Source organism: Vespa mandarinia, chromosome 5 (genome assembly GCF_050613455.1).
Source record: "Vespa mandarinia isolate Hongniang chromosome 5, ASM5061345v1, whole genome shotgun sequence".
Classification (NCBI taxonomy): Eukaryota; Metazoa; Arthropoda; class Insecta; order Hymenoptera; family Vespidae; genus Vespa; species Vespa mandarinia.
The window spans coordinates 7,900,001-7,927,500 of NC_140814.1; the positions used below are offsets into that span (position 1 = coordinate 7,900,001).

Here is a 27,500-nt window from a genome sequence, read left to right on the forward strand (position 1 = left end):
CTAGACGTATATAAATCGAAGGAAACGCGTGGCGAGATACGCTCGAGGTAAGGAAACTTTCCATCTCTTTCTTAAAAGATACTTCAGAAAAGGTACTGATCTTTCCCCGTGATAGATAGGGAAGTTCTGCTTGCTTACTTGCTACAGAGAGGGAACGCTCCCTCTCTCTCTCTTTCTCTTTCTCTATCTCTCGCAGACTTAAGAAAAAATTCATGAGATGGAGAAAAAGAAGGAGAAAAACGTATACACGTGTGTATGCAAGTACTTGCAATACCAGTGTCATTAATGGTGTTTACGTACACATACCAAGTGTTCCAAGTTGAACGAGAGCCGACATTAAAATCGTCTTAGAAGCTCAGATAAAATGACTACGAGGAATAGGAAGAAGATGGTGGCAAGGTGGTCCGTTCGCTCCATTTCCTTGAAAGGACTATTGGAGCTCCTTTCCTTCATTCTCGAGCTTTCTCTTTTCCTTCTCTATCTTACGTTCACTCTCTTCCCTTGGAATCCCGTCAAGCTGTGAGCCCAAGGTGCTTTATCGATCTTCGTTGCCTGCCACTATGGGGTTCGGCTGTATTAGAAGGTTCATCTTTACCGCACATCACGATTTTCATCGATATTAGTGGTCGAGGATTCCTCCTTAATGCGAACCGCTTCATCCCCGACATTAGATATTTCATCGAAATACTCTTTAAATGCTTTTATAGACGAATCGACTTTACGCGTACGTATCTTATTGATTCGCTTATTGTTCTAGAAAAAAAAAAAAAAAAAAAAAAACATTTAAATCCCAGATTACTCATCTTCTTCGACGATTATCTTATCTTATCCGTTAACAAATGCAAAGTAATATACTTAAGTGCAAACCACTAGAAAAATTTCGCACGATTAGTTCTAAAAAGAACGATTTATCTTATAAACGTCGAACGATCTCGCTCCGACTGTACGTATCATTAAACTTAACAAGGTATAATATCCTCTCGTACATATTTACATTATCCCTACTTTCTCTACCATTTGTGTTATAAACTTTCATTGAACCGAGCGTCTTTCATTGAAGCGTCCTTTTACAAAGACTCCGGTAAAAACAAAATAGTACCGCGTATTGTCGTCTTACACGTATTGCGATTGTTTTGACCCGCCCAAGTTTATTTCTTGTGTTCTTAGAATTCCGAGAAAGAGAGACACGAAAGATGACTACTACGTCATCATTTTGGTATTTTTAATATGACTCGTCGTCGTAGTTATTTTCTCAGAAGACGATGTAATTCGGAACGCTCGGTTCTCTCGTATCGTTCCTTTTCTCTCTCTCTCTCTCTCTCTCTCTCTCTCTCTCTCTCTCAGCAATGCAGGTGAACTGCAGCTATAGAAATACTGCGACGAATTGCATCCCGAATTATTACGACGATTCCTGTCAAAGTAAACACGATCTTTCGTTATTCTCGACAAACAGCTTTCGGAAAGTTCGAGTTCAAAGAAAAAATTAATAAAATATTTATGGTATAACCGCGTACATTATAATTGCGATAGCTACGATATCCTTCTACTCCTCTTCACTCGATACATATGGCCGAGTTTCTCTTTTCGTCGTTCAATACGTATCTCCTGATCTGAAATCTTAACGACGTAACGACATGAAAACTATTTCCTGGTGCACACACACACACACATATATATATATATATGTGTGTAAGTGCATACGTATATGTAAATATGCGACTGAAATGAAAATATCTAAATCTATGTGACTCGAAATAGATATCGAATAGATAAGAATAAGAATAAATAAGAATCCACTCGAAATTATTTCCCGTTGGTCTACTCGTATTACTGCAAATATTTTTATTTAGATCTTTTTAAGAACGGACATTCCCAATTTTTCTTTATCTTTTATACACACGATAATATTCCCCCGGAATTAAGGAGAATCAAACGAGTTTTCTGATTAGAACGAGCAATTAATGATAATCGAACTGCAATTACGTTCGATTTCTCGCATTATTTGTTAAACTTCCTACGGATCCGCTTATTTTGCGAATTGTCATCGTATCAACGAGCAAACGGGTTTATCGAAATTTCTGAATGTATTCGTTTAGAATTTGCTTTGCATCAATTTGCGCTTACTATTAACTCTAATACGATTTGTTTTCGTTTTCTATGCGGGTGAAACGTTAAACGACGCTTGTATTTTTGCAACCCTTTTGTACGTTATGTCTGAATCGACGACGAAAAAAGAGAGAGATCTAGAATGGGGAAAATGATTCGAAGATTAATAAGCGTTAAGATATGAATCGAGCGATTAAAAAAGGTCGAGTCTAATCGATGAAATGAATAATTTAAGAGCGATGAATTGGTAAGAAGGAGAAATCGATTATCGCCGGTAATTGTCCGAGTTTAGGTCGAACGTATTCGAGGAACGATCGATTCGTGGGAGATTCGAGTTATCGTGGAAATTGCAGCGATGTTACTGCAACTTGAGTAGCATTTGTCAGCTGTCATTGGTAGGTACACGAATGGGAAGCTGTAGTAGCATAGTTCCGCACCGTAGGTAGGGAGGTTTCGTACGTTGAATATGCATGACCGAGACGTGCAGGAGAGAAAGGGTGTAAGGGCTGGATACAAGGTTCACCGCAGGTGTTGTATCACCATTTGTTACACCGGTGAAATTGAAAAACGATTCGATAACATTTCGCTTTCCTACGAAACAAAACGAAGGATCTCGTATCGATAAATACGATCGGGCGCGGTGCAGCGCTCTGCACAGCGCGTCGCGGTATGTTTGTGTGTGTGTTTGAATCAATTAAAAAAAATCTAACAACGAATAATGCCGCAAGACAAATAGAAATATAAGGAAATGAAATATGCCGGTCATAGAGCATGGGCACAGTTTGAAACGTAGTCCTCGTTCGAGCCGGATCTGCTTTAAAAACGTGCTAAAAAATTCGCTTTGCTTTGCTCTTTGCATCGAGTTTTCTCGCTTGTTTTTTCAAACTTTGCATGAATCCGACGAGGAGAAACGAATCTAAGCTTATCCTTCTCGAATTTGAAACGAGGAGAATCGAGAGTGGCACATTGCTCACTTTACTTATACTTTCGCGATTCCTCTCGCGTTTGCGTATGCTGCAACGTCAGGCTTAAAAGCATCTTACGATCGTATTATTTATCGAATATTTCCGTCATAACCGTCGACCTTCTTATCGACCCGAATAAACGTTTCGATCGATACATATCGCTATAATCTAAATCGCTATATTCTCGAAGTTTGCGCTTGAGTAACATCATTGTAAGAAAGTGCATCGTCAAATATAAACTTGGTATAACGTTCTCTCGATCGAACATATTAAAACGGGGGAAGGGGAGAGAGAGAGAGAGAGAGAGAGAGAGAGAGAGAGAGAGAGAAAGGGGCAGGTATATCTAAGTACACAGGTACATATATCATTAAGGTCGAAGGAGAACCCGATATATTCGAAATCGATTAGCATAGCGTACGTAGAGCATTGTAGATAGGATCTAGGAAGTACTTGTAAAGGTCGTACCCAGAGACCGTGAGCATGTCGGAACTCTCGGAATGCTGGTTAATCGGAACTTCATACGCTTGGAATCCATTTTGCTATTTCGCTATACGCGTATCAACTCTAAGCAAATGTGAAATGCGAAGACAAAGAGAAAAGCTTCCTTACTGTTTATTCAGCATTTCCATATGTACCCACGCTTGACCTTTATCATTCGTTATCTTTCCTCGACTCAGCAAAAAAGGAAAACAGAAATATTCATTTTCTTTTCCTTCTTCCTTTTTCTTTCCCTCCTAGGAGAAGCTCCTATAATCTTTTTCTTTCGTATTACGGCTGTACTGTAACATGATACTGTATAGATACATACATATATATATATATAATATTTAGAATAATCAAATCTGTCGTATTTGCAATGTCAGGATTTATCGCGAAAAAATAAAAGGCCAAAGGTCCCGAATCAAACAGAATCATGGTAAGAGGAAAGAGATAGAAAAGGCGACAATCCGAAGATGCAGTAGCATTCCGTCGCAGACGTCGAGACGTGTCGCCACTCTCCTCCCCCTACTTTCCATCTGTCTCCCTCCCCCCCCCTCTCTCTCTCTCTCTCTCTCTCTCTTCGTATTACATATGTATGCCGCACATTCCAAAGGAAAGCTCTATACTGCCAGGATTATGCATGATCGCGACGAGATACTACGATAAAGAAAGAAGGAAAGAAAGAAAAAAGGAACAAAAAAGTGAATAAAAGTCATAACGGATAGTAAACTTGTTCACTCATGAGGAAGTTTATTATACGAACTCAAAGACGTTTATATTACGTACGTAGATATGAATACGTATGTATGGATGTATCCATGTATGTATGGATGTAACGCATATAGAAATTCTTAGGAATGAGAAAAGCGACTAGGGGATGTGACTAGTAAGTTCGAATCGTAGTTTACGGTTAACGAATGACAGTGGGAAATATCCCGTGGGATAGCGTTACTCGAAGTATTATGAAACTACGTTTAACACGTACGACGAAAATATATATATATATATATATATATATATACACAGATGTATATAATATCATTTTTAATAAGAGAATATTGTTTCTCGCAAATGAAATAATTTTCTCTTGAAATACATTTCAAATGGTGATCAAATTAAATCGTTAGGTTAAGTTGATCGGTATATATGTATATACGTATGCATGTGATTTGATAACGTAACGCTGAAATAGATAGTAATTCTTGGAAAGTTCTCTTTTCCAAAGAGATAAGTCAAGCTCTTTCTCCTATCTTTCACGATCTATCAGCAAACGCTTTGTAAGTAATCATAAGTAGATTTAACGCGGATACGCGTTATAGATTTGCGAAATTACTTTTCATAAAGTTCCAAGAAACTTTTACTTCGCGAATATATACTTCTCTCGGTTTATCTTTCTTTCTTTTATCATTTACTTTTACCATAAAGAAAAATGTAATTTCTACGTAAATGCGATTAAAGGATGGTTACTATTTTTGTTTCAAAATCAATACGAGAGAGAGAGAGAGAGAGAGAGAGAGAGAGAGAGAGAGAAAAGATGAACGTCCATTACATTTCGCGGGGTTAGTGTTCTAGACAATATGGAATATCAATCTTTCTCGGTGATCTTATTTTTATAGCGATGTCAACTCACCGATGAAAATCATAAAAAGAAAAAGATAGAGAGAAATAGAGAGATTTCGATGGATCGAATCGACACTTTTGTCTCCGATTCGTTCATTCGTTCTTTTTCTTTCTCTCTCTCTCTCTCTCTTTATTTCTCTCACTCTATGTTTCAGCGAAGCGTGTGTGTTATTGTAAAAAGAAGAAAAAAGAAAGCGAAAGGAGAGCACGATGCCTCTGGCATATCCAGAAGGTACATCGTGCGCTAAAGCACACAGTATCCTACCTACGTGACTTCACTACGCATAAATACGAGATGCCTCTGTGATGCCCTCGAGCTGTGCAACCTCCGACTTGTTAGAAGAACCCTTGCCCGCCATTTTTATTTCCAGAATTGAGATATTCGAACCATCGATCCTTATTTATACTCCCGGCACGTTAAAGTAAGTTTTTTTGTTCGATACGTTTTAAATGCATTTCTCACACACGCATACACACGCTCACAACCACACACACATATGCTCTCATAAATCGATCCTAACCTGATAGGTTAAATTAAATTTCGCAAAGCACAAAGATACTATCCATCTAGTCTTCTCTTTCATTTTCTACTTAAACTCTGTAACTTGCTAAAGTACCTCAACGCTAAATATAGAAATATATAACGAATATGCAAAGCGATAAAGGTAGAATAGGAGAACGTATAGAGCGGTTTGTTCATCGTGCAACAGGTTACGACTTTACCTACGTCGTCGTGTAATACATATACGCAGGAAAACATAACTGTCCTAACACTTCACATATGACGATCCTACTAGTCGGCACTTGTAATCGTCAAATTTACATATATTATATCGCGAACGATGTCATTTCAATTAAGATCGAGAACGATTAGGCAAACTTTCGAGATACTGAATACACAGATAACGAATTGCACATTTACATCATCGCGAAGCTTTATAATTACGTAACTTCTACTATCACCTTTTTTTTGTCGTGTTCTTGCAAATCGATAGTTTACTTATGTATATACTTTTTACTTGTGTACTTGCGACGAAATTTCAAACAAACATACAAAAATATAAGACCACGCTCATTTAAAAACTTTCGAATATTAGTTATAGAATAAATAATTCGATTAAAAGAATTTACCTCGCAATGATTTCTTGAGATCTTTTGTCGTCCGAAAATGATGCGGAAAAATCGTTAAGACAAAACAAAAAGGTAGACAGGATGATGCCCTAACAATACCATTTCTCTCTCCTTTTTTCTTCATTCATCGATCGCGAACTGAACAATAGATAACCTAATACCCAAAGAGGAAAATCTGTACCGAACAATATGTACATCGATTAATAATATTGAAGAATGATAAATAGAATGGTAGAAAATTATTATAGCTTAAATATTTCTAACGAGAACGTTCTATTTCTACGATCCAATCATCGTTAAGCAAGACAATTGAGGATTACGTTTGATTGGTTCTCCTTTATTGGCGATGTAATGCTTCGACCAATTGCGTGACGAACGTATATTTCTCCCAACGAATTAGAGAAGTTATAGGACAGCACGAGTTTCTTTCTCTCTCTCGGAAATAGCAAGTTGCCTTTAACGCGCGCTTTCTCATTACGCCGGTAAGTCGTTGTTTACCGTAGCGATTAAAAAGTCTCTGTTTTATTTGCCAAAGTGTTAATCCTAATATCGCTTTAAGTTTCTAACAGTGTTCGAACTCATGGTTTGTGATTGTGATACAATTTCGGAAGAAAAAAAGAAGAGATGACAATTGTATAATTCGACAAAGACAAAGGATCTTTCGACTGGACGATACTTCGTAATTAATGGTAACGATCGTACACGTTCGAACGATTCATATTTCTTTATTATTATGTCTCAATTGGAAATAAGGGAATATGCAATCGTACGTTCGTTACTTGTTGAAATTTTCGTCGTGTGTTCTCTTTGACCATCTTTTTTGCGTTCTTTTTTGTCTTCTTTTCTTTTTTTTTGTTTCTTTTCTTTCCTTTTCTTTTTTCGATAGAGGCAATGATTCGCCGTCCGTTAGAGAAAGGTTTGATTCCGGTTGACGGCGTGCTAAAATCGGCTGTACGAGGTAGTTTCGGAAAGCCTCCTCTTTCTCCTCTCTCTCTCTCTTTCTCTTCCTCTCTTTATCCTCTCTGTGCTTTCGTTGGTTCGCATAGGTAACAACGGTCGATGGTTGTCCGATGTATGCGGAAAAAGTATTTGGTAGAAACGAGTTAGGAAACGTTAGGCTCGCAATAAAGAATTTTGTATTGTCGAACTCTTTAAACTCTCTCGATGTATATCTCTTTTCTTCTTTTATCTATTTGCTTTACGAACTACGATTTATATATATATATATATATATATATATATATGTATATATATATTGCGTACAACTTTTGTAACATTTAACATGTTAACGATTTAATACGTAGTAAAAAGCAAAGAGGAAAAAGAAATTATACTCAATGCGCTATTGGTCTAAAGCATTACATTGCCAACAAAGGAGGACCAATCAAACGAATCTTCTTTATTCGCGTTTAACGATCATTGGTTAATCAAAATAATAAAATGTTCTCGTCGCGAAATATTTAAACGACTCTTAATTACGTATCGTTAAAATGAAATATCTTAGTTTCGTACTGGTTTCTAAAGGGAAAGAAAAAAAAAAAATCCGAATATTATTACTTTTTCAATGAAAGTTTTAGAGTTCGAGGAAACCAGTAGGACACGGTTCTTATCTTAGAGGTTAAAAAAAAGTAAGGTAAGATAATGTACTAGCCGATCCATCGAAGACAAATAACTTTGAATTCCAAAACTGTTTTAAGTTGTTTCAGACGCGTTTTAAAAGTTCAAACAAAGTTTGGCGAGTTTCTCGAACATAGGAAACCTCGTTTTCTGTAAACATAAACGCGGAAACTTTAAAACCTTTCGAGTTTCGGAAGAAAGGGAAATGATTATTAATACTTTAACGAATTTCTAACGAGTTTCGTAGAAAAGGAACAATGGTTGATAGTACGTACATGAATGCACGTCTGATTACCACAATAAATAGAAGAATAATTCTCTCTTTTGGTTCGTGCAGTTATTACCTCAATTTTTTAGCTTTTTTCTTTTTAATCTTTTTTTTTTCTTTTTTTCTTTTTTTTCTTTTTTTTTTCCCTTTTTTTGCTCGTCGCATCGCAAAGCATTTGTGAAAACGTGCAAACGAGGACATTGTAACAAGTTCGAAACTTTAACTAAAACGATAGTAGTTTATTTTTTTTATTACCATTTTTTTATTACCTTCAATAATAAAGTTGAGAAAAGTCATGGTCAGTATTTGTCGAACTAAAATACGATCTGATAAGAGCGATAATCGAGAATATTGAATGAGAAAACGTTGAGATTCTTCACGAACGACTTTCTTCGCTAAAGTTTCTCCGTTCCTTTTTTCTTTTTTTTTTTTTTTCCCTCTCGTGTTCTCCTCCGATATCTTCGATTGCTTTTTTCTCCCCACCCCCATCGTTCTCGACCGCGAGCGGTCTTTTTTCCTTTTCTTTTTCTTTTTTCCTCTTCCTCCTTTTTCTCTTCTTCAAAATATTGAAATGATAGCACGTATTCTCCCGGTAATAAGTACCTCCCTTTAAAAAATTACTTTCTAATTAATTGATTTCTTGCAGGTAATCCAGGAGAGATTAAGAAAGTTAGTTCCGTCTATCTTGGAGGTTTCGTTAGGGACTATCCTGAAATTCAACGAGTGATCAATTTGTTGTCCAAGCAAAACTTTCGATGCATAATTATCGAAAACGATTAACCAACGTTGGATATCCTCTAGTACCTTGTGTAAGTTGAAAGTAAAGTAACTTGCATGTAGATAAGATATAATTTACATTTTATACTCTATATATATCTTATGAACCATTAACGAACTTGTAATATCATCTTTGAAAGTTAATGTTGAGAGATTTGCTGACCGTTAACTATAATCTCGTTCGCAACGCAAGCTTTACACGTCATAGAGCTCTTTCAAGAATGAACCTAATTAAGCGTTTATTTCGTAAGTAGAAATACAGGGATTAGCGATACGGATAATTAAACGAGCTTTCAAAAGCCAGTTGATTTCCAATGTTGTATGCGTTACATCGATGGGCATATTATAGTTGAAGTTAATTTTGTCGGTAAGTCAGTCGTATTTCATTCGAATCTTTAAATCTTTATTACATTTTATTGCTTCAATTTTATTCGTTCACATGAATTTTTATAGAAGAATGTGTATATTTTCAGTTTTCCACGTCGAAAGGACGAAAAAGAAAAGGAAAAAAAAAAAAAAAAAAAGAAACAAAACAACATAGGAGTCGGTGAAAAGTTTGGATATTTCTTGTTTCTTCTTTTTTCTCTTTTTTCTTTTTTTTTTTTTTTTTTTCTTTCCTTTTTCTTTTTTTTTGCGAACGAACGAATAGACGACGACGACGACGACACAGATGTAGTACTGGCCATTGCTGGAAAAGAAATTCTTTGTTTTTGTCGTCAAATTCGAAAAGCTCCGCTATGAGAACGATCGACGGTCCAAGCTTTTCGTTTCGATTCGCAGTTTAAATATCCGGTCTCTCTTGCCTAGTATTTCGAGTTTAGATAGTCGAACAAGGTATCAATTCCAGACAAGAGCACGTCGGCTTTGGAACTACCTCCTATTTCCACTGGAAAATTTCACCTCAAAGCTGTATCCGATTTACGTGGTAAAGCTCCACATCAAAGTGTGTTCGCGTTACATTTCGATTCTTTTTAGATTGTTTGCGATGGAATATGCCGATGTAAAAGTGATATATGCATATTTTCTCGCATGACGAACTACGTTCATTAGCTTTTTCGGACGATCTTCCGAAGTGTTTTCTTCTGTGAATTCTTTTATGTGTCGATCATTTTTCGATGGATAGTTATGCATATATATATATATATTTTTTTTTTTTGTTCGTACGAATGTTTTATCTAAGTCAAGTTTAATGAAAGTATTTAAGTGAATTTCTGAGATTAAATTTTGACAAACAACAGGGATATTGTAATCTGCTGATTGCGATATTATGAATGTAGACGAGTGTATAGCGTTGCTGCTTGCTGTTCTGTAAGAAACACGAAACAATGGAAAGTGCTCGGTATAATGTAACAAACCGCGATCGATCGATCCATCGAATGTATTTATATTCTTCTTGTTTGTTTCCCTAATGCATATACTTTTAAGTCATTGTTCATAATCTTATAGGTGCAGTACACCGTACATGTTTCATGAAAGAGAGAAAAAAAAAACACGAATTCTAGTAAAAAGTTTAAAGACCGGTAACGTAAGTACTGCCTTTTTTTTTGTTCCTTCTTCTTCATTTTTTTTTTTTGCGTTCTTGTGCAATTTTGGTCGTCTAAATTAGATAATAATCTTCCCATATTTTCTTCCAGCTTTTCCAACTCTCGCCAACTTTATAATTATGAATGGTGAATTCCATGAATTCTCGCAGGTGTTTCGTAAAATATTCCTAAAAAAAACCTGGAGTAGGAATTGTGAAATATTCTGCGAGGATGGTCTTAATAATGTGATTCTCTTTTTCGAATTTTTAAAATTAACTGCGAGCATTACTCATACGTTCGGTCTAGATTATAACGAGATTCGAAAGTTAGCTGTTTGAAATTTGAAAGAAAAAAGATAGATCGAGTAAGTAAATCTTTTAGGATTCAATGAACGTTTCTTCTTACATTCTTTATTACGAATTTGAGTTCTATCTCAACAAAATCTTCTCGCAGGTAATATTCGACTACGAGGACGGAGAGATTAATTTCCCCACAGCTTTCTCGCTTCGGTACGTTTTACGAAGCGATTGGATATATTTTATTACTGGCAAAGTAGAAAAGGAAAGGAAAGGAGAACGACACATCATTTCACGGATATATCTCACTGGCCAGGAAACACATTTTTCCTCTGATGATGTAATTCTCGCATTTCCATATCTCTCGAAAGGCGAGTAGCGACCGATATGAAATTTCTCGCGGCGTAATACGTCTCCCTCCCGCTCTCACTCACTTTCGCAAGCTCGTACGCGAGACACGTATGAAGGCTGAAAGTACATTCATCCAGCGTGTGATTTTTCCCTCCCTTTTCTACCGTTTTTCTCCCTCCTGCATCAGGACACGACTGTCGAGTACGTCGAGATGGTTCTTTTATTCCCGCACACGTTCGCCTTTGCCTCGTCGCGGCTGCAGAGAACGCGAGAGGAAGAAAGAGAGAGATAGAGGGAGAGAAAGAGCAGGCGACCAATCATCCGAGTTTACACGGACAACCCTTTTGTTCGTGCGTCATTGAAATTCCTTGCAATTACTCGGAATGTACGGAGCAGAATATGCGAAGGCACGTACGACTTCTTCGACATTTGACTATGCTCCGAATAGATTCGAAGAAGAGGAGAATTCACGACACTTTCGGAGGGAACCACTATCCTCTTTGAGTTTGTTTCCAAATTTTCTCCAAATATTTCGTACATCGCCATCCAATGTAGCGCATCTCTTTCCGTTCATAGGAAACACGTCTATGAATTAATATCGGCCACCAACTTTCATCCTTTTTGATATATACATACTTTACCGAACAAGCGAGGCTACTAGTATCGAGGCTACTGGTGGTGTTGCTGATGCTATAGCTACACTAGTACAATACAACTACTGTTATATAACAATGCTTGTTCGCGACTAACCGAATTATTCCGAACAAGCGCTTCCAAAATCCTTCCACTATTTTACGCCAACGTTTCTCTTCCTCTATCTCTTTCTCTCGCGCTCTCGACATTAAATTTATCTAGCCACGAGACGCGCCTGATTGTGAGTTACGTGAAGCTCTCACGCGCTATACGTTTTCCTTCCTTTAATTTCGATCTGGCTCGACGAATTTTATAGAAAATATTGTCGTCCTCTCTTTACCGACTTTACTACTCCTTTCATTTATTATTATTTTTTCTTTTACATCTATTTCTTTCTTTCTTTATTTATTTATTTATTTATTTATTCTTCTTTGAACGAACTTTGCATTACACATAAAGCATAGAAGGTTCATCGTTGATTTGTTGTTATGCCATTAAAGTCGTTTGCATTCGATATAAAAACATTACTCTAATATCTATGCAATGTATACACATATTCCTACACTCATTAAATGAACGAAACAGGATATTCGATGCATCGCTCGTATTTTATCGTATTGTATATTGAAACAATACAAATTTTCCTCCGTGAATCGAGGTTAATTGATACGCGTCGTGACGTTTTACTTTTGAAAATTTCACGTAAAATTTCAACGTTGAATATTTGCCTCGTACTTCCTAATGTATCGAATACGTATCCACTGATTGAATTTTCGAGCTATCGCTCGCATTTGCATAAACTAGTTCGCTATAACAAGTGTTCGTTAAAAAATTATTTATTACAAACAAATTCATATTTCCTATAATTGTTTGTTATTGATTAAAATTTAAGAGTTGCTAAAGAAAATTTATTATATCGGCAATTTCTCTGGCGCTTTATGTTCACATCATACGGCGGGGCCTGCATTTTTATCACAAAATTATTTACTTCGATAATTTACATATATATATATATATATCGTAATATATCGTAATATATATATATATATATATCGTAACGTTCGTTTATTTTTCAAGCAGTACTTCGATGTAATTTTCCTTGTACGTGCATGAATCATCGGGAAGGTGGCGCTGTACGCATGCGCGATGCCGATTTCAAATTCGTCTCATAGCGCAGGCACGAAGGACCACCATATTTGTTCCGGCAATGTCACGTTTACGACGAGAACCGTATCGTCTGTTCGATTACAGGTAATTAATAGCTTATTATTTCAAAATATATCTTTTTCCATGGCATAATCGTAATGCCCAACATGAAATATTTATTTCTTATCGTTTATAGCTCGTTTCAATACCTCGATTAAGAGATATTTGTGAATATAAAATTGGCGTCCTACTTGGCGTTTTACTTTGTCGTACGCGTTGTTCACATATTTTTCTCTCAATATCGATATTTTCCATAGATCGTAATGATAGTTAATTATTTCATAACTATATTATTTAGTTAATTATTTGTAACTCGTTAATCACTACCGATCGAATTGCGTATAATACTCTGCGTTCATGTGTCTCTACTATTGCGTGTGTATATGTGTGTGCGTGCGTGCGTGCGTGCATTTGTGTGCGTAATACGATATCCAAGATGGCTATGAAGAAGACAGAAGATATAAATTTTCATACGTTTATCTAATTACAGAAATAATTACTATCGAGATTTAGTGAAATGTCGACGTCATGTATATTGATACAGAGATAGAGATATAATCTGTTCGTTTCAAATCAATCAGGTTTTATATCGTATTAATTCATATTTTGCAATTTTCATATTTCAACGAGATCCATTACGGCTTATGTTAACGTAAGAAGAAACTTACTATGAATTCGGAAGAGAGGATGATACGTATAAGTGGATACGTTACTGTTTCATATGTGGGTAAGTTATATCAGTGTATTATTTTTAAGAAATATTTTTAACAACATCGAAAAATACTTATTGTTAACATTATGAGAATAAACAAACTACTACAGGCATTGTATTGCTCGGAATTTCTCGGAATTCATTCTCGAGCTCGAACGTAGACAAAACAGATTGTAGAGTCGTATTCATCTCAATACATCGTTTAATTTTTTCCTCGTAGGTTGGTTTTATTATTACATAATGTTTGATATCTTTATACGATATCGTTGAGCTATTTATGGTGATGACTTTATACGGAATATTTTATTAAACGAACATAACCATTTTATTCTTAAAAGTTAAAGTATATTAAATTATAGCCAGTTAAAAGCTTTTCAAAGAAGATTCGATGCCGCGAGTATAACAAAACTCCGTTATCGTTTATTAATATTTTCTTTCTCCATATACGTGGTTATATATATATATGTATATATATATATCATATCAATCGATATCGCCTGCGAGATATATTTAACGATTTAACGTATGTAAATTCTATCGATCTAATTGACTTCGGATTTTTCTTCTTTCGAAGCGCACTTTGTTTGAAAATTATTTCTTGGATTTCTTTTTTTTTTTTTTTTTTTTTTTTTTGCAACCAGTTGATTGAACCGCGTGTGTATTTTTAATTTCAACAGTAACGTAGGTGGTATAGATATCGCGCTTTTATTTCCAACGTCGTGATCGCAATCGAGAGCGATCTGCGAGTGAAAAGGGCCGAGTGAGAAAACAAGGAGCGAAGCTCGGCTTCATATACGGGCTCTTAAACATTTGAGTGCGTTCGCATGGCATATATTTTTCATGTACATATATACTCGATGTATATACTCGTTTTCTCATCGACTCCACTCCTTTTCTACGTTTTCACCAACATAAGAGACTCGCCACGAGTGCGTTTATTCTCCTTCTCCTCCCTCCCCAACCCTATTGCTCCTTTCACGCATCCTTCGCTTTATTCGGATCACTATAGACGCGATAATTTCATTTCGCTGCTTTCTTTTCTTATTTTTAATTTCTTTTGTATCGTTTAATAGGGTACAAGGACAGATTGCACGGAGGAAAATTGAAGATACTTGAAACTGGAAAATGTCTTAACGGAGGTCCCTTTGGAAAAATTTGGAAGCACACGTGTGGCGAACGAGGAATATAGTCGTACGAGAATTGCGCTCTAAAAGCTCCAGGAAAATTATCGCGATCCAGCGGAGTAGGATCGTGGTGCGAACGTTTATTTTGCACTCGGTGAGTTTTCTCGTTTCACGATGTGCACAGCACCACTTCGAAATTGAATTAATGAAATTACCCTTGCGGCCCTTCTAGAGTTACCCTTCGCGTTTTATTATTATTTTTTGTCCTCGCTAGGGAAATGGGGTGACCTTAAAAGACGACTTTTCTCTTTTCTCTCTCTCTCTCTCTCTCTTTTTTTTTCTTTTCTTTTTACTTTACGTACGTAAACAGACTTATACGTAAGAAAGAAAGTTATTTAGAAGATTGCTTAATCTTTGTGGTACAATTACATTGTATGATTTAATGAAAAAATGTCACGAATATCGTGCCGTGCGAGATGATAAGAGAAGAAGATATCTTTTTCTTCTTTCTTTTTCTCTTTCTCTCTTGATATTGAACGAGAAATCAATTTTAGCACGGTAGATCCTTTTCCAAAGAAGACCCAATCAGCGGCGATGCCGTTGCTTGGAAAAACGAAAAGAAAATCTTCAGACTCTGCTAAGTCGTTGGGCATTGAAAACGAGAGAGAGAGAGAGAGAGAGAGAGAGAGAGAGAGAGAGAGAGAGAGAGAGAGAGAGAGAGAGAGTAAGAGAAAGAAAATAAAGAATCCTTTCCAGCCATTCTCCGAGTAATCGTGTCTTTTTCTCAAGCGAAAGCGTAATATTCGTCCCTATCGTGTAGACGTAAAGGACGACAACTTTTTCATTTCGCGATGTTTGACCTCGGATTAATTTCCTTCAATACTTGCCATTAAGGTGAATATGGTGATAAACTTAGGGATATTGATATTTCGGCGAAAAAATATATTTACACCACACTCACACACACATATGTATATTTACGAAGATATATGTGCGTGTATACAGGTAATAAGATTTTTTACTTTGAAAGAAACAATTTTGTATGATCGCGGTGTTATTAATTTGTTCGAAAAGAAATCGATTTCGTATATTTTTGAAATCGATAGTTCCTTCCTAGTATGGAACGTATGTGTCTACATAAGCCGAGCGTAGAATTTTTATCGTTTACTTGCAGCGGCATGTCGGTTCTCCCTCTGTATAGGCTCTACGCTTTTTCCTTTGTTTTCTTTCGGAGGAACAACGCTGCAGCAACTAGGCTCGCATGTTCCGCGATTCGAACGAGTGGTCGGGAAACGATAACGGCAAGTGAGAGATAGAGGGGGGGGGGATATCGCGTACCAGATAAATCAGGAATAGAACGCTGCTAGTCGAAAAAGACATCTCTAATTTATAGACTAAATCGTACACGTATCGCGTATTCGTGCCATTATAGCGCCATTATTGGATCTCTGAGCGATAGTAATTACAACGGGACGCATCGTCGTTGCTTCTATCCTCGTCAATGGCACAGCGCCGCGTCGATAATTAAATTATCGAAAGCATCCACCATTTCTCCCGATACATCGTACGCGTTCCTTTCCATGCCAAGCTTTGACGTTTATTTATTAGTGAACGAGATAAACGAGCTTCCGTAGTAGTTATAATCCGTTGTGCACGGCTACAAAGCTTAGGACAGACCTATGCTATGTCTGTGGGAAGCCGGACCACTTGACCAAGACATGCACGGGTAAAACAACATGTCCTGTTTGTGCAGACGCTGGCCGGAAGCCGACCAACCACCGTGGCGGATCTTGGGAGTGCCGGGTAGTGCCTTCTAGAAAATGGATAGACAAGGTTTTCGGGAGGGCACCAAATATTTGCCTTGAAACAATCCGGGAAGACTCGCATAAGGTCGCGGAAAAAAACTACACTTAGGACAGTGAAAGTGACCGAGAAGGAAAGGGTGCATGAAGACATAGAGGTGGAACAGGGTGTACCGGGCACCTCAATAGGTGTAGAAGCAGCAGGAGGCCCATAGACAATGACCTCTGCTGTTCTACAGATAAACCTGAACCATGCACGCAATGCGCAGAACTTGCTGGAAAAGCGCATGCACGAGGACAGGGTAGAGATTGCGATCATTGCGGAGCCGTGGTGGGTTCCTCCTGGGGATAAGAGGTGGTTCTTATCCCTGGGAAGGACTCCACTCTCTGCGGTGCTTGTGGGTGAAGGTGGAAGACCCTGTAGCTTGGTGCGTCGGGGCCTTTTTTACGTAGCCGTCAAATGGGGGGACTCGCTGGTAGTTTCAGTCTACTTTCCTCCCAGTAAGAACATTAACATGTTTTATAGACTCCTTGATGAGCTCGAAAAGCTCTTAGGAAGATTCCCTGCTCTCCCAGCGCTGGTGGCTGGCGACTTTAATGCCCGGTTCAGCAGATGGGACCCGGAAGGCAGGAATAACCCCAGGGGTAAGTTGCTCTGCGTCTGGGCCAACAAAATGAACCTGGTTCTGCTGAGCCGGGTTGGCTGTCCCACGTGCGTTCGACCGCAGGGGTCGAGCGTTATAGATCTAACGTGGGGCACGCCAGCAGCTGGCGTCCGTCTCTCGGACTGGAGGGTGGATGAGGCTGAGTCCCGGTCGGACCATTCATATGTTAGATTTAGCTATAGTCACAAGGTCACAGGGGTTCAAAATTCTCGCCCACAACATAAAAAGCCCCCTCGTTGGAAGGTTAACTCTCTGGATGAGGACCACTTGGTTACGACCCTCATTTCAGTGAAATGGACGAGTGGAACTATGTGCAGGGAGAATACGGCCATTGTGGACTGTGCAGACAAATTTGTGAAATGGGCACAGTCTACACTGAAACAAGCGTGTGACATGGCCATGTCCCGGGTGAGGGGACAGATCCGCGGTAGTAAAAGTACTTACTGGTGGTCGGACAAACTAACGAACCTTAGGGCCGTTGCGACGCCCACAGTAAGGAAACTTTCCAGAGTCAGGAAAAGGAAGAACAGGGAGGAAATAGTGCGGTTCTGGGCGCCTGGTTCTGGACACCCGTTTCTGGACCTTCTAAGGAATGCAAGGAAGGCAATGACTAGGGCTTTAAAAAAGCCAAGAAGAACTCCTGGAGGGACCTGCTGGACTCTATAGAGGATGATCCATGGGGCAGACTTTACAAATTGGTCTTGGGAAAACTCAGGCCTTATGCCCCATCAGTAACTGAAACCGTGGCAGAATGAGAGAAACTATTCCTAGGAGGACCGAGAACTGATGAGCCGCAGGAACCTACACTCTCAGAGGTGACTATTTCTACGGAGGAGGTCTTGGCTGCCGCCAGGAAAGGAAAAGGAAGGAAAGCTCCTGGACTGGATGGGATACCGGGTGTGGTTGTGCTTGCTGCGTCGACACACTGTGGGAAATAGTTGGCGCAGTGCTTCTCCTCATGCTTGAGGACAAGAAGGTTCCCGACAGCGTGGAAGATAGTGAGGCTCGTCCTGATCAAAAAGAAAAGGGACGCGCCCCCGGACACACCGGGATCATATAGACCGATATGCGTGATTGGCGAACTGGGGAAACTATTCGAGCGCATAGTTGTTGGCCGGATCAACAGCTTCTTAGAAGAAACTCGTACCCTGGCGCCATCGCAGTATGGGTTTAGGACGGGCAGATCCATTGTAGATGCCGTCCTCGATGTTAAAAAATTTGTGGAGGCATCGACGCGGAACAGGAAAGTGGTTATCCTGGTGAGTCTGGATATCTCTAACGCTTTCAACTCCTTGTCGTGGGCCGTTATCGTTAGGGCGTTGGAGCGAAAAAACTTTCCACGCTACCTGGTGAGCATCATCAGGAATTATTTAGACAATCGCGCCATAACATATACAGGTAGACATGGATGCGCCGGGGAAAGACAAGTGTATTGTGGGGTCCCACAGGGATCCGTTTTGGGCTCTACGTTGTGGAACATTGCCTATGACAGTGTCCTCCGAACCCCCGATGCCAGGTGGCTCCCGTGTTATCAGCTATACGGATGACACGGCCCTCCTGTCATCGGGATGGGACCTGTCTCAGGTTATCATGAACGCCGAGCGGGACTTGGACGTTTTGGTGGAGGAGATCGAGGGATTGGGTCTTAAAGTGGCGCCGCAAAAGACGGAGGCCATGGCCTTCCCTGCCTCTGCCTTCTGCAGACGCAGGAATGTTCCGCCCCCTAAGATTTGCCTTAGAGGGGTTTGCGTAGAAATTAGAATCAGTGTTAAATACCTGGGCATAGTAATAGATTCAAGAATGTCATTCAGGCCCTAATCCCTAAAGTGGAGGGTATCCTCCGGCACCTTAGGAGGCTCCTTCCGAACCTTCACGGACTCGGGGAGAAGAAGCGACGCCTCGGGGGAATGGGCGACCTTCCAGACCTTCTCAGGGCGGGTCATGCGTGCAAAGGTGGACGCTGAGAGGCGCAGGGAACGGACGCAAGAAGAAGGACATATGAGTAAGCGTGCGGGTATGTATGTGGACAGGAGTGTGAACGATAGGCTGCATAAGAGAGTAGCTCCAGTGGCAAGCCTCCGAGTGGCTCAGGCGGCGCCTGGCTCACGCATCGCTTCCCTCTAGGTGTGAGTGTGTGTATACATACAATGTGTGTATACGGGCGTGAATGGGCCTGGTTAGAGCACCATGGGGTGGGGATCGGGCCAATATGTATGTATATAGGTAGGGAGTAATTGCGTCTCCGGGGGCTCGTGGGCCCCTGTCGAGTGCGCCGTATTTAGTTGTGTGGTATGAATGTAGATGAATGAATGAGAGCAAGGCGAATATCGGCCTGGCTCACCGAGGAGGGGTACTGGGCGAATTTGTAATACGCTTATGCGCGATACCGCCCACGCCCTCTCTCCTCAGCGTGTTAGTAATAAGTATCGGGAGGTTTTTTAGTCGGTAGGCGATCCGAACCTGAGAGTATGCTCAGGCGGGTTGAATCCGACATTCCTTTGAGTACGGGGCTCAGGGGGCCTATGAAGGTTTTTCCTCCTGACGAAACAAAAAAAAAAGTAGTTATAATCCGTGTTGAAGGAATGTGCTAGCTAAGTTTTATTTTCCAAAGGTATTATCTTGAGAGCGTGCTTATACTTTGTTAAAGGAAAGAGAGTAGTTATTTTTCTTAGAAGTAACAGTAATAGCAGAGGAATAAGAGAAGACTGAGAGAAAGAGAACGACTCGAAAATCTCTGGATTACGATTTATCTACGCGAAGATATTAAATTCCTCGATAGAGCTGGGACGAGGGAATAAAATAGTCGTGAGCATAATTTTCTGCACAAGTGAAAAGCACGACGGAGATATATATATATATATATACATATAGAAGTAGAGAGAGAGACGCGTTGAGACGTTGAGATTTCTGCGAATTTCCGGATTTCGAATCTTTAAATTTGCTCCTCTCGTTGAGAGGAAGACGATATACATAACTGATATCGCGAGAAAGAAAATTTAAGGTTACTCATCTCCGTTTTTATTCGATAGTTCGTAAAGAAACATAGGATCGAATACGATGATAGGGGATATAACAATACGCGATGCGATAATGCGTTTAGTTTTATATTTTGCGTGTACTTTTTTTTAGTAATTCATAGTTCGATTCGATAAAAGTTTCGAGACAAATTTATTCGGTATCGGTCTATATTGTAGTTTTCTATGATTCTATGTAATCGAACGATTACAAGGGTAGAATTTACTAAAGTCGTATTAAGTAGCTTATGAAGATTATCGTTAGTTGGAAGGATCATAAAATAGTTAAAACGTTCCACGCTCGCAAGGATTATAAATCGAGTTTGGATAATGATACATAATGGATAGTTCGCCACCTCCATCCCACCCCATCCTCCCATCACTCTCGTCATTCCTCCTTTTATTTGGCTCTTGTTCATACTTTTGGTATAACCTGTTCTGCATAAAATAGGTGCGACCTGGGTGAGACCACCGGCATAACGATTATTCACGCTTACCGCCCTTTTGCGCGTTTCGCGTATTAAGTCCTTCGACGTGAACCGAATTCTGCTTTTTGAACGTGGCTACGAGACTTTCTTTCCTCGGCAACCATTTTCTCTTTCTCTCGTTGAAATTTTTCAGCACGTATTTCGCGAGTCCTCTGTGTGTGTGTGTGTGGTCTGGCTGCGAGTAACGATAACGTTTCGAAAACTTTAATATATCTCGTCGGATGATTTGCGATCGTAAATGGGTTGCGTCTGGGTTGCGAAAAATCTTCCTACCTATATCCCCGATGCCTTTTAATACCCCTCGACCGTCCTTTCTTCTCGATTTACTACGAGAAAGCTTGAGAACGAAGGACACGTTTTTCATCCTTCCATTTTCCCCACTCAGGTTAGATCCCCAGCGTATGTTCGCTTCGGGGACTTCCGCCTATGCGATATGCGACAACAGAGTAGTCGAGGGAAGGAAGTTTTCAAGAAAAGAAGCCGATTAAGAGCCAAGCTAGGAGAGAAAGACAAGGAGCGTGGTAAACGATAAGGACTTTCCGAAATCCAGCAGCGAACTCTAGTTGGCGCATTTGCTTCTTGGTATACACCACGAGCCTTGCTCTTCGTTTTTCTTTTTTAACTTTACTTTTTGACCTTCTTTTACACTCGACCGCACCCTGGCTTCCACCTTCCTTTCCCATCCTACTCTACGAACTTCTTTCCCTTCCGCTTTCTCTTTTCTTTTCCCTGCAAAACCCTTGAGAAAAGCGTCTTCCAAATTTTCATATATTATGCGAGTACTAGACATTGTCGACCGAGCCGAGCGGATGCATTTTTATCTTTTATTCGACGACTTTACCAATTTCTTTTTCTTCCTTCTTCCTCCCACGCTACTCATCGAGCAGCCATTTTTCGGTAGGATGCTTTTACGTCTTTGAGCTTTTGTTCGAAAGAGATCCCCAATTGCTGACGTAAGACGATTTATTTTGTCGAGCCCGAGTGCTATTTTCAAAAGAGATTGTCGATTTCCAGGGTGGTCGTACGATCCTACCAAGAGTATAAAATAGTTTAGAAAGTGCTTCTGGATTTCTGAATCTCGACGATTATACATATATCGATCTTGATTTTCCGTAGTAGCTACGAAATAGAGAGAGGCAGACAGAGAGAGAAAGAGAGCAAAGTCAAATCGAATGTAATACTGGCTCCGCGATAGAAAAGGAAAGAAATAACAGAAGGTTCTGCCTGCGTTAAAAATATTCTATGTAGATTTACGATTTCCTCGAATATCTTATCTGATATTCCGTGTTCCATTCCTCTTCCCTTTACTTACGTAGCATCTACGCGCTCGAGAGCTAACGGAATTGAAAACATAAAGCTTTCGCAGCGCCATTCGATTTATTTCTTCCGAAGGAATCTCTTCCCTTCCCGACAATTATTCGAAAGAGATATCCGGTAAAAGAGCATAAACAAGAAAAGAAAAAAAGAAGAAACATAAAACATATCTTCTGTCGGTGTGTAATTTTGATAATATATTCCCGCGTACAGGGGCATAAAAACATTCAGTTTGCGTCCGAAAGGTGGGCCGAATACACTTTTCGATTTTCCTGATCAACGGCGCCACACCTGTTGGAGATGTTTCTCTCATGGCCAAGGCGAAGTAACGCGGAAATTGATTCAGAAGGTCATCAATCAAAAGTTGCGTTTTCTGGCCCGTCTGCCTTTTCTTCCTTTATTCGCCCTTTCACAGCGTAATACGGCGCAGAAAATTCTCTCTCTCTCTCCTCCACTCTTTTCTCGTCTCCTTCTTTATAGCTTTAGGACGATCAAATAACATAACTCTCGACGCGAAAACATTGATAATTTTTCCAAAGAGCTTCCTAATATAATAGCGATCTATTTTTGCTAATGTTATGGAAATGAATCGTTCTAATTGTAAATGGATAATCTGGCCGTTCTCTCTTATTGGATTCTCCTCGTTTGAGTTGCCCCATTGCCGCGGACTGTACATCGATCCAAAGCTCTCGGAACTTTACATTCGGAATCGTCGATCAGAATTTCACGATATCAGAATAATTCGATGCTATCGTCGTCGGTAGAATAGAATTAATCTTCCTCTCTCGTCTATTCGGCGAACGAAGACGGAGGTCAGTATTGAAACGGCAAGATTTCCTGTGACATTATTAAACGTGTATCCGAAAGATTATTGATTAAGGAAAAATTCTAGTGTAACAGATGCAAAGAAAGGCTGAACTTTGGATGTATGATATTATTGCGCAATTTATTACAGGATGTCTATAGAGAGAGAGAGAGAGAGAGAGAGAGAGAGAGAGAGAGAGAGAGAGAGAGAGAGAGAGAGAGAGTCGTCGAAATTATTTTTTAATATCCATTACACCAGACATAAAAATGGTCGATCGTTAAATTCCTCGTGTTTTTGCTCGAAAGAATTATCTTTGGGTAAAAAGCAATTATATTAGCCATGAATTTAATATCTGCCGAGCGACCTTGATTGCGAGTCGGATGCATTCACCTTTCTCTCATCGTTTCGTTCATAGCTTTTTTTACGGTGCGTGCTCGTCCACTTTTTGTTTTTTTCTTTCTCGTTGCATTTCTCGTTCGATGTACGTAAATTTAGACAGATGTTCACTATGTTTTCAATCGAATCTAACTGGCAGGAATGTAACTCTGCAGTTTTCTGTCAACTTTTCTTTTTTTCTCTCTTCTCTCTCTCTTTCTCTCTCTCTCTCTCTTTTTTTATAACACGTTCGTCAAATTGGTCGTTATTATTTTTAGTTTACGAGGAAAAATAAACAAAACTGTGTGTGTGTATGTGTGTGTAACATGTAAAAATGACGATTTCGAGCAATGGTACGAGAAAAAATGTGAAATCCATTATTTAGACAAGTATGATGGGTTTAGCGTTAAACATTGCTCGTTCTAGCGGACATAACGCACTGATATTCTCTGCCAACTAAGTTTTGTCTTCCGGAAGGTTCTTCGGTTATTTGTTAGGCGCGGTTAGAGGATGTCTTTACCCTCTTTTACTCGTCGAATTTATTTCCTCTTACTTTTATTTCGCCGAAATAAAAGCTTTGAATCTTTTTCCTTTAGTTCTGCTTTTCCTTTTCCATCGGTCTTTGGCGATAAGAACGGGAGACGACACTGTTAGCAGTAGGGGCAATGGCGATGGCCGCCGACGTTGACTGTCCCGGTACTGCAGCGTCGAAAAGAAACTTTTTCGTCGGTTAGCGTAATTACATTAAATATGTAAATCTGCAGGCTGCGTCGATGTGGGTCCATCGGTCGAAGTATAACTTTTTTCCGAGTATTACTATCTCGCGAGAAACGAATTTCCGTCACGTTCGATTGGAATTTTTCTTTTTCTTATTTCATAGACTTTTTTTTCTTTCTTTATTGTTCTCTCTCGCTCTTTCTTTCTTTACTTCTCTTTCTTCGACTAACTTCATTGTCTCTTCCTATTCTCCAGAGAGCTTCAACGCGATCGTAGCGATTGTGTGTCTATGTAAACGTTAACGAGTTTATCGTGTAGCCAAGTTTCATTAATGTCATGGTTATTTATTTAAATAGGAAAAGAAGAGAAAAAATCGTGGGGAACGAAAGGATATTGGACGTTTCGAAGAAATATTCAAATCGAATCTGGCAATGATAGCGAATCCTCTATATATCGTTCGAAAATTTTCATTTAACCGAATGATATATATTTCCTCGTAACCGTCGGAAAGACACAAAGTGTCTTTGAAGAAGAAAGACGATTCTAAGGTTATTCGAAAATATCACAGATACAGGGAGAGAACGCTTTATTATACCCCGTGGAATACAAGGCGTTATTCGACAAAATTAGATCCGAGAGAGTCGAGACTTATAAATCAATTCTGAACGCTCACAAAGTTTATCAAACTTAACATCCCTCTTAAGGAGTTCACTCGGCTAGTAGTACGTCGTCCCACTTCTCTTTCTCGTTAATAAATGGAACGCGGTTAAGAAAGTTTACGAGATTAACGAATACGATACACCATAGAGATAGATCAATCGAATCTGCGAACGAGCGTACAAATTATAAACGTCGTATAATGGAAAACTTTCGATGCCTAGGACTCTGTTAAATTCGAATAGCGACTTGGTCGAGGAATAAGGTAACGTCGAAACGATTGTAACAGATTTCATCGAGTCAATCAATTAGGCTAATTAGTTTCCAACATATCCTATAATATAGGATAATAACGTATGGCGAGAAGGAACTTTGGGTGGAACGATGTAAGCGCGCTTTTCGAAGAGAACTTTCAAATATGATTTATTAGCGGAGCACTAGAGTAAAGGGTCGCGGAGGAACTTTTTGTTCTCTCTGGAAGCACGGTTGAGGTGCGAAAACCGTAGTTGATACTAAAAAGTGGAAGGACAATAGTTTTCCTACGTAACGTCCGTTTTTCCGTTAAAGTATCCTCCGAAAACTCGGCCAATTTTTCCGTTTGCTCGCTCGGAATGTATTTCTTTTCTCTGCTTTTTTTTTTCTTTCAATCCCCTCCCTTCTATTTCTGTTTTTTTTTTTTTTTTTTTCCTTTATTTCAGCTCTATCGTTTATCGTTATTAACAATAAGACGCGATCACATTCGATGTTAATGCGTCGTTTTCATGCTTCGGCATTGCGACCGAACGAATTTCAAGCGGATGTTTCGGATTTTACTGGGAGCGCGAAGTATCAAAAACCGCACGGTCGATTCGTTCTCGAACGCGTGCACGCGCACACGTGCGACTCCCATGTATGTACGCCGAAATATAATAATTCGGGACGACCGTCGGAGTACTAGATGCGTATCTACTTTAACGTATACCACATGCATTGCCGATTTGCACGATACGACTTTACGTTATTGTTAATATTTATTACTCCCAGTAGTCTCCTAATTCCAAGGAAAAGTAGCTACTATGTTATGTTTACGACTACTTGCAAAGGATAAGATCGAATCTTGGAAATTGGCAGTGGTGCGACAATGCATTATAGAGAGAGAGAGAGAGAGAGAAAGAGAGAGCACTTGGAATAGTCTCTCTTTCTCTTTCCCTTGCTCCCTGTATTTCTTGGTACAACTTGTGATCGATAAATTTGTCCACGGACGACTTAGTCCATTAGAATCCAGTCGAGCGTTTATCGACACTTTCGCGTCTTCACGCCGGACTTTGAACGATAAACGCTACTCATTGCGGATTTAAATTCGCGCGTAAAATTGAGATTTGAAGAATTTCCTGTTGTATATCCATTTCTTGTTAGAATAGTGTCAAGCTCCCTTTTAAACATTCTATTGATGAAAAAGAGTACATAGAATGCAAAAAGAAAAAAAAAAAAAGCAAAAGAAAAAGAGAGAACAAAAAAAAGGGCGACTCACCGTCATGGTCGAAGCCTCACATGGTCCCACCGTTGGTGAAAAACACGTTCAGTCCAGAAAAGGGCTTGATACTCGTGCTTGTTAGCCATTCGCCATGATTCTTTGATGTGGTCCTTTTTTTTCTTTCTTTCCTTCTTTTTTTCCAAGGGATAGAAATAGATAAGAGAAATCGAGAGAGCGGGAGGTAGAGAAAGAGAGAGAGAGAGAGAGAGAGAGAGAGAGAGAGAGAGAGAGAGAGAGAGAGAAAAGATCCAAAGAGCAGCAGGAGCAAACGAGAGCTCTATCACTATATCGTAAAAGCACACCGTAATATTTTCCCTCCTTCAGCGTTTTCCTTAGATTCGTTAGCACGCGAGAGAACGATTACGTGGCCACGTTGACTCTTCGCGTGATTTCACTTGATTTAGATGGGAGAAAATATTTTCGACCTAAAAACAGGACGATTATTACCCGTCTATCGTCGTAGTAGGATGTGTTTAAAAAATTGAGCTAATATCATTCGTATGTACAGATTGACGAGGAAAAGTAATGATAAAGAAGATGAAAGTCACGTTTCTTCGTCGATATTGTTCGTTTTTCTTCGAGGAAGTTCCGTAGTTGTAGGGTTGTAGAAAAAGGGTTACGAGGTCGTCGTCGTCGTCGTCGTAGTCGTCGTCGTCGTCGTCGTTGCACGCAGTCTTTCTTTAAGCTCGTCTAGTCGAGAAGAGATGCTCGACCGTGGCCCGGCAGCCGGCGACTGGCTGCTGCTAGAAGGCTCGCAAGCTCGAGCCAGTCGACCTGGCTAGGCGCAAGCTCTCTCCCTGCTACTCGCCCACCAAAGCTGTCTCTCTCTCTTTCCCTCCCTCTCTCTCTCTCTCTCTCTCTCACACACACGCTTTACTCTCCCACGCGAGCAGCCTCCCGTCGTGTGAGAATTTCTTCGCCGTGTCACCGCGAAAAATGTTCTCCTTTTCTCATCCTTCCTACGGCTTACGCGAACGAGCTCTTTCACTGACCCCACTAATATTTTTCTCTTATTGTATTCTCTGAGTATGTGCTTTGAATGACTCGCCGAAGGATCCCAAGGTAGTATCAACTATAATAGAAAAGTATTCGTCAAGGTGTTAATTGAACGCAATAAAATGGTCATTAAGACGATTATTACAAGCGCGCGCGTATATATAAATAGATAAACACTTTTATTACCTACTTGTAGTAGCAATCTTTTATAGAAGTTAATCGGCGTTACGTTCATTGTCGGATGTTTACTCGTTAAGAAGATAAATATACGTAAGGATTTTTCATTGATCTAAAAATTACGCTAGCTTTTATATTTACCTTTAAGTAGATAATATTTATGTATAT

General features: G+C 39.5%; 2 protein-coding genes across 8 annotated transcripts in view; one reads left to right on the plus strand and one right to left on the minus strand.

Annotated features, from left to right (window-relative positions):
- The window catches only part of LOC118441721 (dipeptidase 1), a 79,558-nt gene that overhangs the window by 37,562 nt on the left and 14,496 nt on the right, over window positions 1-27,500 (minus strand). For 2 of the 3 annotated variants that reach the window (XM_085656947.1, XM_035866498.2), the window contains exons 3-4: window positions 26,666-27,231; window positions 26,157-26,584 (exon numbers count right to left, since the gene is read on the minus strand). In XM_085656947.1, the coding sequence (XP_085513073.1) occupies window positions 26,157-26,162 (6 nt within the window). In that variant the 5' untranslated portion in view covers window positions 26,163-26,584; window positions 26,666-27,231. The remainder of the gene's footprint in view (window positions 1-26,156; window positions 26,585-26,665; window positions 27,232-27,500) is intronic. The other variant, XM_035866499.2, reaches the window with a different exon arrangement.
- Window positions 6,869-27,500, plus strand: part of LOC118441722 (uncharacterized) — a 77,295-nt gene continuing 56,663 nt past the window's right edge. For 3 of the 5 annotated variants that reach the window (XM_035866501.2, XM_085656949.1, XM_085656948.1), the window contains exons 1-2: window positions 13,034-13,700; window positions 14,759-14,963. Coding sequence is in view for 1 of the 5 variants with exons in the window: in XM_035866500.2 (XP_035722393.1) it covers window positions 19,218-19,290 (73 nt within the window). In the remaining 4 variants the exon portion in view is untranslated. The other 2 variants (XR_014982172.1, XM_035866500.2) reach the window with 2 other exon arrangements.